General features: G+C 42.6%; 1 protein-coding gene across 1 annotated transcript in view; it reads left to right on the top strand.

The window, feature by feature from the left end:
- Positions 1 to 15618, top strand: part of USP39 (ubiquitin specific peptidase 39) — a 29598-nt gene extending 13980 nt beyond the window's left edge. The window contains 7 exon segments of the mRNA XM_007466748.1: positions 451 to 528; positions 1425 to 1492; positions 2408 to 2596; positions 7529 to 7671; positions 12493 to 12628; positions 14642 to 14728; positions 15571 to 15618. Of these exon segments, the coding sequence (XP_007466810.1) occupies positions 451 to 528; positions 1425 to 1492; positions 2408 to 2596; positions 7529 to 7671; positions 12493 to 12628; positions 14642 to 14728; positions 15571 to 15618 (749 nt within the window).
- The last annotated feature ends 470 nt before the right edge of the window (positions 15619 to 16088 follow it).

Genomic DNA, 16088 nt, shown 5'->3' with positions numbered 1-16088 from the left:
GAGGGGTGGGGGGGGGCAGGGTTCAGGCGGTAATGGGAGCGACGGGGAGCAGCAGATGAAGCTTCCCTCAATAGCCTGCCTCTCACCTGCAGTGCGGCCCGGTTCCGAACAGTGGTCCTCGGCCCAGGGGTTGGGGACCCCTGCACTAGACTACCGGGGGAACTCCCAGTAATGGCTCTTGATGGGTGATGAGACTCAGGTTTGGAATAGAGGTGATAATCGAAGATTTTGGTTGAACCAGAGAGCCAAGGGGGAGAGTAAAGATCAGAAGACTTAGAGTTTGTCCTTCAGGAGTGCCAGCATGTAGTGGCCAAGTAGAAGAGGGTGCCCAGGGCACGGGATGGCGTGGCCGGAGAGGAAGGAGAAACACTGAGAAATGCCAGCCCGCCTGTGGTTTGGACTGTCGTACTGTCTCCCAGCTTTGGCATGCCATCTTTCTTTCTTTTCCAGGGGATGGAGTCGACTTTCTCTCCTGGTTTTTGAATGCTCTACACTCAGCTCTGGGGGGCACAAAGAAGAAAAAGAAGAGTAAGTCATGTTATTTTGTGAAAGGGAGCACTTTTTTGTTTTGTTGCTTCTTTTAAAAAACGCTTTGCAGCTTCCCATCCTTTTCTTCTTACCTGTTTATCTTTTTGTGTTAGGGTAGTGTCTCTGTATATATGGGCTAAATCTTGTTCCTGAATGGTTTCCTCTCCATTTTTCTTTATTAGAATATGGTTATATCTAATGGCATTTTTAATAAGTGGAAATGGGTATATAATTGTGCTCTAGAAGTCCTGACCCAGTTTCAAGCTGGGGGGCTGAGCAGCATGCTGTAGACATGCTAGTGGTGCCAGAGTGAGGGCTTGGTGGGCGGATTGCCTGGCTTGTAATTTGGTGGAACAAACTAAAAGCTCGTGCCTCGCCCTGAGCATGTACTTGGGGGAGATGAGGCTGGCGCTCTGTTCATTCTCAGACCTTGAGTCCCTGTATTTCTTAGCATCCAGGTTGGCTTAGCAGTAGCTAGACATTTTTCATGAATGCCAAAAATAACTCTTAGCTTAGAGACCGCTGAACCAGGTGAATAATTTTGGAGACCTAATGCAGTTTTCTTCTTTCTATGTTCTGATCGTGTTGGTTTCTTCATGTGGGATTGTGGCCTCGTTTTTTTTCTGTCACATAGCCCTGCCACCTCTTCAGGTATCTTCAGCCTGTGTGCCCCATCTCTCTTGGGAAGAAGATAGACATAAAATAATTATTTACACAAATACTTATAAAGGTATAATTTAGTGATATATGTTACAAAGGTTCTTCTGTGCTTAGTGAGAGCTTTGGGTCTTATGCTGGAAGATGCTGGTTTATTTCAGAAATTTAGGAGTTAGGACTGTATTTTGGAAATGCTTTCCAAACTGACAGAATTTGCATTTTGATTTCTGTTTGTACAGCTATTGTGACTGATGTTTTCCAGGGGTCCATGAGGATCTTCACTAAAAAGCTTCCTCATCCTGATTTGGTGAGTGGCTTGAACCGAGTTTTGGACGGATTTATATCACCTGAGGGGATTTAGGATTGAAGATGCTTAGTTTGGCGGTATGCGGGCCTCTCCCCGCTGTGGCCTCTCCTGCCACGGAGCACAGGCTCCGGACACTCTGGCCCAGCGGCCACGGCTCACAGGCCCAGCCACTCCGCGGCACGTGGGATCCTCCCGGACCGGGGCACAAACCCACGTCCCCTGCATCGGCAGGCGGACTCCCAACCACTGCGCCACCAGGGAAGCCCCGGTACAGCCTTTTGCTCCAGGAAGAGGTTCTACAGTACACCTGCCAAGTGGCACTTCCCCTAGGTTCCTGTTGCACCAGTGTGCTTAAGTTTGGGAGGTAGTGGTTGGGTATAACAGTTGACCTTTGAACAACTTACAGGTTTGAACTGCACTGGTTCACTTATACGTGGATTTTTTCTAATACATAAAACTACTACGTTTACATTTAGCAGTTGGTTGAATCCGAGGATGCAGAATCTGGATATGGAGGGCCAACTATAGGACTTGAGCATCTGTGGATTTTGGTATCCAAGGCAGCTCTTGGAACCAACCATAGATACCGAGGGATGACTGATTTCAGTGTTCTGGCCACTGGGTGGTGCTGGCGTGTTTTTTCCAGAAAGCTCAGATAAGCTTTCTAGATCATTTAAAAACTTGTAAAAGAGTCTGGTATTTAAATAAAATCTCTCTGAAGATGGAAGCCTGGTTTTTGCATTAATCTAAACAGGTACAACTGCACGTGAAACTGCCCAGTCTCTTGGGCAGCCCTCTTGGTTCACTTCAATATTAAATGAAGTAAATGTAACAGAAACATCGTTTCTTTCCATCTGTGGTGTTCTCCACTCTGCTCACACTCCTTCCCTCCTTTTGCTTCTCCCTCACTGCTAGCCAGCAGAAGAAAAAGAGCAGCTGCTCCATAATGATGAGTACCAAGAGACGATGGTGGAGTCCACGTTTATGTACCTGACGCTGGACCTTCCTACTGCCCCCCTCTACAAGGACGAGAAGGAGCAGCTCATTATCCCCCAGGTGCCGCTCTTCAACATCTTGGCCAAGTTCAACGGCATCACTGAGAAGGTAGCCCATTAGCACACCTGCTCTACTGATACCCCGTTCTCTCTCTTGACATTTTGCTTTTTATACTTGGAAATTGCCACATGTATGTAATGTGTTTATTTTAAAGTATATTGTGTTTATTGAGCCTCCCAGACTTCCTGATGTTTCACCCCCAACTCTTAACTTGAGTTACAGTGCCTCTGGGTAGTATGGAGAAAGGAAGTGGGTATTTAGGAAGGTAGGAAATCACAAAAGTACGAAAAACTCCCGTCTTTTAAAAAACATGACATCAGTATTAAAGTGGAAAAAAAAAACACAACTAAAATATAAATACAATGAAAAAATTTATTCTTGTTCTACCATTGCTCTGCATCAAGTTAAAGGTTTCTTTTTATCTGCTGAGTTAACCGTTTCTTGGTTTAATTCCCTTCTTCATCCTAGACAGATTTAATCCTTTTTGATTCTTTTAAACTTTTTAACGTTGGTTCTGTTTTTTTTTAACTTGATGCCTCATTGCAGACAGTTTCTGCTCTCTGTTTTAGCTAAGGTTCATTGGTTTTCAGATAGTAAATGCCCATTTCTCCCCACCACCCCCATCCCCTTCTCTCTCTCTCTCACACACGCACACGCACACGCATAGAGATAGGTAACGTAAAATATCTAGCCTGTTTCTTAGGCTTATTTCATTTTGGGGAGGCAAAAGACCTTGGGGCTCATCTAATTCAGTTTATTTTATTTGGTTTTAGTTTATATTGGTTTTAAATGACAGAGCTGGGGATTTTTTCATCTGACTTTTTCAGCTATGCCACATGGTCCCTATTATTACTGTTTGTTCACATTTAAGTAATATTAAGATTCCCGTGGACCCTCAGTATTGATTTAAATTTATTATTATAATATTACTTAAATTAGTATAAACATCAATGTTGGTATAAGCTTTTTATACCTACAGCTTTTAAGCACGTATTAAATTATAACAGACTTATACAAACAAAACTTTGAAACCAATAAAATTGGTTAATAGTGCTCTTGTAACGTGAGTTTAGCTAAAACCTTGCTGTGTGAATGTGGTACTGATGTCCAGGGTGAAATCCTTCCCCCCAGTATTTTCTCGTAAATTCCAGAGAAACCTTTTCAAGTTAGGCTATGACATCATTTAGGTGTTAAATCTGTCTATCCTTCACTACTCTGAGATAATTAAAAATAGGGCTTCTTGATGTCAACTTGTTCATAGACACAGATGTGGGCAGTGAAATCTCTTGGCATTTACTTGATTAAAAATTTTTCTTTGCTTTTAGCACAGTATTTTATTTCAGTCACGCAGAGATGAGTTACTTCATATCACCAAAAAGGCATTTTTTTCCGATAGTGCTTATACCCTTAGATGATCAGAAATTTACTTAAAAGAAAGTGTGGCTGTGGTATGTGTGCTAGAGCTGGAAAGTTTTTATTTCCCCAGCGCTGTCAGGTTACTCATCATGTGGCAAGGGAACTTAGTTTTTTAAAAAGTAGCAGTTCTATGGAGATACAATTCACAGCACCATATAATTAAGCTATTTGAAGTTTACAGTTCAGTGGTTTTTTCCTACATCCACATATCTTTGCAACCACCACCAGAGTCAGCTTTAGAACATTTTCATCATCGATGTTTTTTATCGCCCTTTAGTTATCATTCCAACCCTCTTGTCTCCACCAGCCCTAGACAACTACTGATCTACTTTCTGCCTCTGTAGATTTGCCTCTTCTGGACATTTCATATAATATGTGGTCTTTTGGGATTTGCTTCTTTCACTTAGTATGTAGCGTTTTCAGGGCTCATTCATGTTGTAGCATCTGTCAGTACTTCATTCCTTTTTGCAGCCAAACAATATCCCATTGTATGAATACACCACATTTTGTTTATTCATTCATCAGCTGATGGACGGACATTTGGAGTTGTTTTCACCTTTCTGCTGTTATGAATAATGCTACTGTAAATACCAGTCTACAGGTTTTTGTGTGGACATGTTTTCATTTCTCTTGGGTGGGTATTGGGGAGTGGAATTGCTGAGTCATATGGTAACTCTTATGGTTAGCCATTTGAAGGACTGCCACACTGTCTTCCAAAGTGGCTGCACTATATGTTCCTACCACCAGTGTATGAGTGTTCCAGTTTCTCTACATCTTTACCAATGTTTGTTATTGTTCATCTTCTAGATTATAGGCATTCTAGTAGGTGTGAAGTGGTATCTCATTATGGTTTTGATTTGTATTTCCCTGATGACTAATGATGTTAACCATTTTTTCATGTGCTCATTGGACATTTGCATATCATCTTTGGAGAAATGTTTATTTAGATCCTTTGTGCATTTTAAAAATTAGGTTATTTATCTATTTATTATTATTGAGTTGTAAGAATTCTGTATATAATCTAGATACCAGTCCCTTATCAAATGTATGATTTGCAAATATTTTCTCCCATTCTGTGGTTTGCGTTTTCACCCTCTTGATAGTATCATTTGAGGCATAAAAGTTTTAATTTTGTTGAAATACTGTCTAGTTTTTCTTTTATAGTGTGTGCTTTTGTTGTCATATGTAAGAATCCATTGTTAAATCCCAGGTCATGAAGATTTACTCTTGTGTTTTCATCTAAGACTTTTGTAGTTTTAGCTCTCAACATTTCAGGGCTTTAATTCATTTTAAGTAAAGTTTAGTATATGGTATAAAGTACAAGGTCCAACTTTATTCTTTTGCGTATGACTGACTGTCTAGTTGTCCTAGTACTATTTGTTGAAAAGACTATTCTTTTCGCATTGAATGGTCTTGGCATCCTTGTTGAAAAATCATTTGACCATAGACACATGGGTTTATTTCCGGACTCTCAATTTTATTCCGTTGACGTATATGTCAAGACCACAGTCTTGGTTATTACTGCTTTGTAGTTAGTTTTGAAATCAGAAACTGTGAATCCTCTGACTTTGTTCTTTTTCAAGATAGTTCTGGCTGTTTTGGGTTCCTTGCAATTCCTTGCACATTCAGATTTGAGGATCAGCTTGTGGATTTCTACAAAGAAGCTAGCTGGCATTCTGACAGGGATTGTGTTGAATCTGTAGATTAGTTTGGCAATTATTGCCATCTTAATAATAGAAGTCTTCTAATTCATAGACATGGGATGTTTTTCTATTTATTTATCTTCTTTAATTTCTTTCAACAACGTTTTATAGTTTTCAGAGTATGTTTTGAACTTCTTTTAAGTTTATTCCTAAATATTTTATTCTTTTTGATGCCATTATAAATGGAGTTGTTTTCTTAAGTTCAGTTTTGGATTGTTAATTGCATGTGTGTAGAAATACAGTTGAATTTTGTATATTGATTTTGTAGGCTGCAACCTTGCCAGACTTTTAAAGTGGATTTCTTAGGATTTTCCACATACAAGATCATGTCATCTGCAAACAGAGATAGTTTTATTTCTTCCTTTCCAATCTGGATGCTTCTTATTTACTTGTTTACGTTTTATTGCCTAATTGCTGTGGCTGGAACCTCTAGTACAGTGTTGAATAGAAGTGGTAAATGCAGACCTCCTTATGTTGTACCTGATCTTAAGGGAGCGCATCCAGGCTTTCGCCAGTAAGTATGATGTTAGCTGTGGATTTTTCATAGATACCCTTTATCAGGTTGAGGAAGTTCTTTCTATCTGTAGTTTATTGAGTGTTTTTCTCATGATAAGGTGTTGGATTTTGTCAAATGCTTTTTTGTGTCTAATGAGATGATTGTATGGTTTTCGGTTATTCCTATTTATTGCCTTATTATTTTATTAATATGAAATGGTACATTACATTAATTGATTTTTGGATATTAAGCTACCTTTGTATTCCTGGATAAATCATACTTGGTCATGTATAATTTTGGTGTATAATTCTTTGTTGTTGTTTATGTTGGAATTGGTTTGCTAGTATTTTGTTGAGGATTTTGGTGTCCATATTCATAGAAATATTGATCTGTGGTTGTCTTTTCTTGTGATGTGACGCTCCAGAGAGTGATGGTCTCATTGGTATTTCCTCTCTGATTATGATTAGTCTTTCATTCCTGTCTCTTAGTTTTTACTGTACTACATTGTGTTTGTGTTAAGGAAAAGTAAATATATGTTCACTAGCTTTTAAGCCTCTTGGGCTGAGGAGAATGTCCTGGGCCCCCACCACTCCATCCCCTCAAACGTGCTGAGTGAGGCCTCAGTGAGTGTTGCCCAACAGATTGCACTTGACCCACCAGTCTCGGGGCCTTTGAGGAGGAAGGAACGTGGGATGTCCGTTGACAGCTCTGCTGGAAAACCCTCAGTGATGAGGGGCTCCTCGCTGCCTCCTAAGTGCCTGTTCCACAGTGCATGCGTCTAGTGGTCAGGAAGCTCTTCTTTATTTTGAATTAAATGAGACTCTCATGTTAAAAGCTCTCATGAGCTTTTAACAAATCCTCTTTTTCACTTGACATTTTTGTTTTCCTTATAGAAAGGAATATCCATACTGCGGTTGGAGTTCAACAGTATGATTGTGTGCTGGCTGAAATGCAGCCCACAGTTGAGGTATTTTAGCCGTAGCTAAACGGCTATTCCTCAGCCTTGTAGGTGGTTTCTGGGATCAGGTGTCTTCTGAATTCTACATGTAAGGCAAAATTATATTAAAAAACCCCAAACAAGGGCTTCCCTGGTGGCGCAGTGGTTGAGAGTCTGCCTGCTAGTGCAGGGGACGCGGGTTCGTGCCCTGGTCTGGGAAGATCCCACATGCCACAGAGCAGCTGCGCCCGTGAGCCATGGCCGCTGAGCCTGCGTGTCCGGAGCCTGTGCTCCGCAACGGGAGAGGCCACAACAGTGAGAGGTCCGTGTATCGCAAAAAAACAAAAACAAAAACAAAAAAACCCAAACAAGCCAGAACAAAACTCATGTCCCTGCTCTAATTTGATAATTTTTTTTTCTCTCTCTAGGAATATAAGACTTACAAGGAGAACTTTCTGAAGCGCTTCCAGCTCACCAAGCTGCCTCCATATTTAATCTTTTGTATTAAGAGATTTACTAAGAACAATTTCTTTGTGGAGAAGAATCCGACTATTGTCAACTTCCCTATTACGTGAGTGTTCCCCTCCCTTCACTTCCTCTTAGGGGGCATGAGCTTGAATTTCTTTTTATATCTTTGTGCCACTCTTAGTTTTGGACTGTCTTAGTTGGAGATTGCAAGGCACCTACCTACACTACATAAGTTAAGGGTTTTTATTGGAAGGATAGAGATATTTTAGGGGCCTCAAAGATGGATATTTCCCTGCAGGCAGTTCCTCTTTTTTCTTCTCTCCTGTTGCTTGCTGGGAATTGTAGTCTTTCAGTAAAGGGAAAAACAGTTGGTAAAAGTAGGGTAGGACAGGTAGGATTCTCCTGGCTTTGAAGATAATCCTGAGCAGTTAGTCTGTCCATCTGTTTTCTGGTCATTGCATCTTGTATGCTATAGTTAAGGATGGACAGTGGGGATGACTCTAGATTTGTCTTGCTTTCTTGGGGCCCTCCTACCTTATTTCTTCCCTAGAGGATAAAGTCTGAAATGTGTTCAGTTTCTCCCTATTGATGAGGAAGTTATACATTTTGATGTATAGTCTTATTTTTAATTGGCCATGCAGTTGTCTTTTTGCAAACATTTATGAGTGTTCTAATGGGACATTTGGAGGAGTCGCAGAAGGCTCCTGCAAGACCCTTTTGGAGGTAGACAGTTGGTTTCCAGTTCTCAAGAGACATGGTCTTTCCCACTCTGAAGATGATCTCTCTGAGAACACGGGGAAGCCTGGTGGCAGGGCTGGCAGGAAGAAATGTGGGTCTTTGTGTGGGCATTTAGATAAGGTAAGAGTGGAGCCCTAAGGTGGTTTCTTACTGAGAACGATTTGGATGGATGGATGATAGGATTACCATGCTGTAGTAGCTCAGTAGTGTGGTGTTTTTAAACCTTAGAAAGTAGTTGGGAGCTCTGAGGGGCAAATGTTCATCTTCTCTTGTCTTTCTACCTCCATTGCCTCCATTTTCCAGATGCCCAGACTGCTCCAGGACTGCCAGTGTTCTCCTTTGAAAATAGTACCGGTTATTTTTTTTTTAATAAATTTATTTATTTTATTTATTTATTTTTGGCTGTGTTGGGTCTTGGTTGCTGCGCGCAGGCTTTCTCCAGTTGCAGTGAGCGGGGGCTACTCTTCTTTGTGGTCGCGGGCTTCTCATTGCGGTGGCTTCTCTTGTTGTGGAGCATGGGCTCTAGGTGTGCAGGCTTCAGTAGTTGTGGTGCTTGGGCTTAGTTGCTCCGCGGCATGTGGAATCTTCCCGGACCAGGGCACGAACCCGTGTCCCCTGAAGCGGCAGGCGGACTCTCAACCACTGCGCCACCAGGGAAGCCCCAGGTGTAACATTTTATTCTTTCTGGTTCCATCATCACCAGGACTCTGAGAACAGTGGGGGTGGAGGAGAGAAAACCTTTGTAGGTAGGATTACAGGAGAACTTCTTTTTCTCTTTTCACACACTTTTCATCCTGTTCTTCTCTAGTATTGTGTTTGTGTACAAGTAGAATGAAATCGGGGGACATGAAGGTCAGCTCTCTGCCAACTTGCATAGGACCACAGAGGGGCTTTCCTTGAAAGTCTGTGTATCAGGGTTTTAGTTCAGAACTGGGCTTCTGTGAATTGCCACAGTCACCAGTTTGTTCCTGGAAGGAAGGAGCGCTCTTGACTCCAGGGCAGCTCCAGAGGAAGGACTACGTGTTGGTGGTAGTTCCTGCTCAGTCACCACAGAAATTTCCTTACTCCGGCAGTTTCTTTTATATTGGACCTGTAGTATGTTTATTTTGCCACCAGTTGCATTTGGATTTTTGGTAGCTGACTTCAGTAGTTTGTCTTTCAGAAAGCTTTGGAGAAGTTGAGAAAAAGGTTACTTCTCAACCAGTCAGCCTTTTAGAGAACATCAAACTGTGTGATTGATTCTGGAAACCTGTACTTTAATTACTTTGTGCACTGTCATTACTTTTAGACTAATATGGTTCTAGGTTAGCCAAGGTCCCCGCTTCTTTTTTTTTTTTTTTTTTTGGTATGCGGGCCTCTCACTGTTGTGGCCTCCTCCGTTGTGGAGCACAGGCTCTGGACGTGCAGGCTCAGCGGCCATGGCTCACGGGCCCAGCCGCTCCGCGGCATGTGGGATCTTCCCGGCCCGGGGCACGAACCCGCGTCCCCTGCATCGGCAGGCGGGCTCTCAACCACTGCACCACCAGGGAAGCCCTTCCCCACTTCTTGAAGAGGACCCTTATCAGACCTAATTCTTCTCCTGTGTTTTATTCATAACACATCTTCTTTTTACCAGAGATTGATTCAGACTTGCAGGGATTAGGGACCCTCTGCTCATTTGGAGGTAGGGTTTCTGGAGCACAGGTTTCAAGTTTCACTTCCAGCTACTTAGGGGGTCTCAAAATTGGACTGTTCTGATTGGCAGATGAGTATGGTTTGCTCCGTTGACTGTTTTCTAAAACAAAGTGATTTAACATGTATTTATTCCCTTTTGTCACTTAAACAGTTTTGTTTCAGTCATGGAAACTTGAGTATAAATACTTCTGAAGATTTCTCTAGGACTCATTCAGAGAAGTCTGAACAGCTGTTGTTAAAGCTGAGAAAACCATACAAGAAGTCAGTTTTTGGCAGCCGGGAGGCATTTCTAGAGCTCACATGGGTTTCCTCAGACTCATATCTAAATTTTCTTTTACCAGTGACTGTTTAGGGAATTCCGTGGTGGTCCAGTGGTTAGGACTCAGCGCTCTCACTGCCGGGGCCCGGTTTTGACCCCTGGTGGGGGAGCCAGCATCCTGCAAGCTGCGTGGCCAAAACAAAACAAAACACCCAACAAAAAGCAACAACAACTCTTTGATCTATATGGGACACTGTCAGTCTGTAGAAATAAATAGCTATCATGAACACATAGAAAGTTACGTAATATAGTTAGAACAAAGTTGTTTATTAATACATGGTTTGCGTTGAAAACTTTTTGTATTTTTGGAGAGATAATATATTTATAGTCTAAAATTCAAAAGGAGATACATATCTGGAAGTGACCACTGGATGTGACTGCTATTAGCATTTATTGTAAATCCTTTCAGAGATGACATTACTGTGTTTTGTGTTTTGAGTGGTAGCACATCAGACAGTTCTACAGAGATTAGAAATAGGATATAATCTCTCTTATTCTACATTGTATCTAAATTTTTATAAGTATTTGTAGGCTACAGAAGGTTATATTTTTCCTGAAAATAGTGTAGTTAGCATTCTCTTAATATTCATGTTAACTGTCAATCTACGTCCCTATTTAGCTATTCGAGAGATCTTAGTAATTGTCATCGGCATCTTCACAGTAAGCATTTATTATAGCTCTTGGCTTCGTAATAACCAGTGTACATGTATATACTTCAACTGACAGAATTCAACAAATAAAACACAAAAGCAGGTTTTATTCTAAGTACATCAAGAATGCTTCTCTATATTTTAAAAAATGAATGTTCAGGTATTAAAAATAAATTTTATATTTCTAAGTCCCAGTGGAAGGAACCTAGTTAGTAGTCTCTTTTGGCAACCAGAGCTGAGAAATTTGGAAGCTGTGGGGCAGCCAGTGTGGGTTCCATAAAGGAAAGAAAGCTGGGTGGGAAAAGAGTGAAGCTGATGTCAAAGCAGAAAAGAGGGCAGGTACCTCTCGGGTCTTGCTGCCTCTCCAGTGCTTGGTTTCAGCTGCATTTCCTAGTCTGAAACCCTTGAATAAATACCCCTTTTGTGCTTAGGCTACCTAGGGTGGATTTTTGTTACTTGTAACCTTTTGCTTATTTAACTAAAAGAAAAACAAATAAAGAAGCAAGGTTCCAGAAGATCAAAGAAAAAAATAAATCGGATTGATATGCCTGGTTTGCCATATTGAAATTGTGACAGTGATTATATACAGTGACAACCCACATGATCAGACTTTCATAGCCTAAGGCCAGAGACCAGGTGTCCCCTTGACACTGCAGCTGCAGCTGATTCCCAGGTAGGGCAGAGGGTGGGGCGGTTACATGTGTTCTCATCTCAGAGGAGAAGGTGGCACTCATTCTCACAGAGGAGCCCTAGGTTATGTCACCTGCTTAAACTCAAACACAGCTCTGAGGTGGCAGAGCCCCGATTCCAGATCAGATCTGAATGACTCCAGGCCCTGCACTTTTGACTGCTAGGCATGCTTTTTTTTTAGATTTTTTAAAAAATTTATTATTTATTGATTGGTTTATTTATTTATTTTGGCTGCACCGGGTCTTAATTGCGGCACATGGGATCTTTGTTGCAGCACGCGGACTCTTAGTTGTAGCATGCATGCAGGATCAAGCTCCCCAACCAGGGATCGAACCTGGGCCCCCTGCATTGGGAGTGTGGAGTCGTACCCATTGGACCACCAGAGAAGTCCCTAAGCATGCTTTTATTTTTTACTTTTTATTTATTTTTTTAACATCTTTATCGGAGTATAATTGCTTTACAGTGGTGTGTTAGTTCCTGCCTTACAACAAAGTGAATCAGCTATACGCATACATATATCCGCATATCTCCTCCCTCTTGCATCTCCCTCCCACCCTCCCTATCCCACCCTTCTAGGTGGTCACAAAGCACTGAGCTGATCTCCCTGTCCTAAGCATGCTTTTAAAGTGTGCTTTTCCCATAGAGCCAGTCTTTCCAGTTTGACTCATTTTTATGGCAGATTATATGAATTTCCACAAACCTGGGCTCCCATGGCTCTTCAAGCCCACCTAGATACAGGGTCCTGAAATAGGGTTCCAGAGCTTCATGGTCCCATTTGGGTAAGACAGGTAACCTCTACAGGGCTAACCTAGTAGGCTTTGTCTGATCTTCACTTTATTTTCATCGTCATCAGAAATGTGGATCTGAGAGAGTACTTGTCCGAGGAAGTACAGGCAGTGCACAAGAATACCACCTACGACCTCATCGCCAACATTGTGCACGACGGCAAGCCCTCTGAGGGCTCCTACCGGATTCATGTGCTTCATCATGTGAGTGGGGCTGACTTCTCATGGTGGCAGTGGCAGGAGCAGGTGGTTTTCCTTTGGCTTTTCAGAGGGCGCTCCTTTCAGTTTGCTCTTTCTTATCCTTGACTTTGGGATTCTGCAAGTAATAGAGCGGACAGTGGTCAGTTTAAGGCAACGGTTCTCAATTTTGGCTGCACGTGGGACTCCACTGTGGGCAGATTTTAGACTCCTGACACCTGGGCCACCCCAGGCCAGTTACGCGAGAACAACATAATTTGTGCCTGTTGGTTTTCAACTGGGCAGAGGCCAGAGATGCTGCTAAATAATCTTACAGTGCACAGGCTGCCTGCGCAGCAAAGAATTTTCTGGCCCAAAGTGTCAGAGTTAAGACTGCATTAGATTATCTGGTGGTGGGAACCAGGCATCATGATGTTTTAAAGTTCCCAGGAGATTTCCAGTGTGCAGCCAAGATTGACAAGCACTGTCCTAGACTAGAGCCTTACCACCTAAAGTGGAATCCTTGGACCAGCAGCACTGACATCATATAAGAACTCGTTGCAAATCGCAGAATCTCAGACCCCTCCCACACCTCCTGAATCACAGTCTACATGTTAACAAGACCCTCTGATTGGTATGAAATTAAAGTTTACAAAGAACCGGTGTGTAGGTTCCCTTTCAGCTAAAAAAATTTTGTGAATTTGCTGAAAATGGCTAAAACACGCTTAAGATATATTTGGTATAACACAGATTACTGGCACAGATTGTTCTAATTTGATTAGTCTTCTGGGGCCGTGGGTTTAATAATAACTAGATCTGTCCATCAAGCGCTTTGCTGTGTGCTAGACAGTATGCCACGTGCTCATGGATGTTCATCTCGTTTATATCCTTAAAACACACTTTCAAGATAGGTGTTAATACCGTCTTTTTACAAGTGAGGAACGTAGGCTCCGAGTTTGAATAATTTTTCTGAAGTCAGTAGAATTGGGATTTGAACCTAGATATGTGGTTTTACCGGGAATAGGGACTTGATTATGTCATCCTGAGCTTTTGTTGTGTTTCCTGTTCTGAACTACTGGAATATCCAGAATATCTGGAGTATATCTGTCTTTGGCATTTCTTAGAAGTTGGGATGGGTGAGGCTGGTGAGCTTCCAGAATTGCCTCTGCCATAATCCAGAAACCTCTTTCCCCCCTTGTTTATGGAAGCATGAAGTAAGGTAGATTTTGCTGTATTTGCAGCACTGTTTTTTTAGGCCAAAGGAAACAGGTTAGTATGGTGGACAGTGTCCACCAACGACACTTTTTCTTGACTAACTTGCTGTGTCCTCTGGGACGGGGGTGGGAATGTCCACTTTTGGTTAACACTGCACCTCCTAAGTCAGTGTGTCTATTCCGTCACTTCTGAGCAGCAGGGAGACATCTTAGGTGAGGAGTAGAGGGCTTCCTCTTCTTTCTCTTTATTGTCCTTAAAAGGCGTACAGTGTTTGAGACTCCATTGTTTCGAGGAGTATGGAAGCATGAAGTAAGGTAGATTTTGCTGTATTTGCAGCACTGTTTTTTTAGGCCAAAGGAAACAGGTTAGTATGGTGGACAGTGTCCACCAACGACACTTTTTCTTGACTAACTTGCTGTGTCCTCTGGGACGGGGGTGGGAATGTCCACTTTTGGTTAACACTGCACCTCCTAAGTCAGTGTGTCTATTCCGTCACTTCTGAGCAGCAGGGAGACATCTTAGGTGAGGAGTAGAGGGCTTCCTCTTCTTTCTCTTTATTGTCCTTAAAAGGCGTACAGTGTTTGAGACTCCATTGTACTTCGAGGAGTCCTCAGCAGGAATTGAGTTTGCCAAGATGAGCACCCTAAAAAGTCTTTAAATTGAATGATGCCCGGCAGAGGCCGTGCACCCTTTTACGTACAGCTCTTGCTGGGTGATGATCTAGTGACCATTCTGATTTTTCTAGCTTTCAGCTGTGATCCCTTCCCTCTTATACCCTTTCAGTTTCAGAGAGCAGACTAACCCAGCCCTTCGTACTCTCTGCAGGGGACAGGCAAATGGTATGAATTACAAGACCTCCAGGTGACTGACATCCTTCCCCAGATGATCACGCTGTCGGAGGCTTACATTCAGGTGGGTTGGCCGCAGACTCCACGAGCACGGAGGAGATGGAGTGTGGGTCCAGTGAGAGCAGTGATGTGGATGAAGGCACGGAATGGGATTGACTTAGGTTGGGTGCCTTTTGACATGCACCACGGAGTGTAGTGGGACCAGATTATATGGCCCTTGAAGCCCAGGAGTGACCTTCAGGGAAGAGAAGGGTGGAGAAGCATGGAAGAGTGATGAGTGAGCAAGGAGGTTCTGCTTACGGTGAGCCAGGTTAGTTTTGCAAGTGTGTGGTCTGGTTTCAAGGAGGAAGAGCCCAGAACCATCCGGGCCACCAGCTAGGGGTTGTCTCTGAAGCTTCCCCAGTACCCTGGGCAGTCAGCACTCTTCGTGACCCCACTGCACCGTCTCCTGTCTTCGTGGAGCACCAGCTGGACTAGTGTAACTGTCCTCTCCACTGGGTTGGGAGGTCATGGAGTAGAGTATCTCTGTCTTCTTTTTCTAACTGTCCTTGTACCTGCACAGAAGGAAGACTGAGGCTAAGAAGATGCTATAGCTTTGTAAAAAAGGAGGGAGACGCTGTTCGTTCCAGAGATAACTCTTTCCTTGGTGACTTTGTCTAAAGTTGCAGGTCTGATTATGAGTCACTTTTTAGAAAAGGAGTTTGGAATGGGAAGAGAAGGATGGGTAGAAAAGTGACAGTTGAATGAAGGAATTTTCTGAAAGATTATGAGTTAGTTTCAGGGGACTTAGCAAATACACAAGTGGGGCGATAGTTTGTCCATTGCCTAGCGCAGATTTAGGTACTTGATAAATATTTGTGGATTGAATGCCAGCTCCTAAATATCCATTGTATTCATTTCTTACAGATTTGGAAGAGGCGAGATAACGATGAAACCAACCAGCAGGGGGCTTGAAGGAGGCATCTAGAGCTTTGCTCCTAGGGGGCTTTGGCTGAAGATGGAAATACGAATACTGAGCACAGGCTGATGGCCCAGCCCCTGAGCCAGCCTGGGTTTTATGTGTCCTGGTTCACACCAGAGCATCCCCGGTCCTTCTGCCTAGGATGGCTCTGTGCTGTCACTCAGCTGGTCTTTGATCAATTGGTTGTAGATGGATGCTCCTTTCTCCTTCCTGTCTATCTCCCTTCTAGCAGGCCAGGACTCTTTTACAGATGTATGTAATTTATTTCTGAATAGCTGGGAGTAGCTGAAGGACAAGATAGTTTTCTTCTACGCATCAAAGCCTCAAGATTATAGGAATTAGAGCTTGAAACCAGTAACACCCTTCTTCCATCATAGGTAGATAGTTTTCCTGTAGTTCTCTTCATTTCTTTGTGTTTTGGGATGGATTAAATATTTTCCTGTTTTTAAACAAGCCTCTTGTT

The sequence above is a fragment of the Lipotes vexillifer genome, unplaced genomic scaffold, assembly GCF_000442215.2.
Source record: "Lipotes vexillifer unplaced genomic scaffold, Lipotes_vexillifer_v1.1 scaffold1158, whole genome shotgun sequence".
Taxonomy (NCBI): domain Eukaryota; kingdom Metazoa; phylum Chordata; class Mammalia; order Artiodactyla; family Lipotidae; genus Lipotes; species Lipotes vexillifer.
This window is presented reverse-complemented; position numbering and strand designations above follow the sequence as displayed.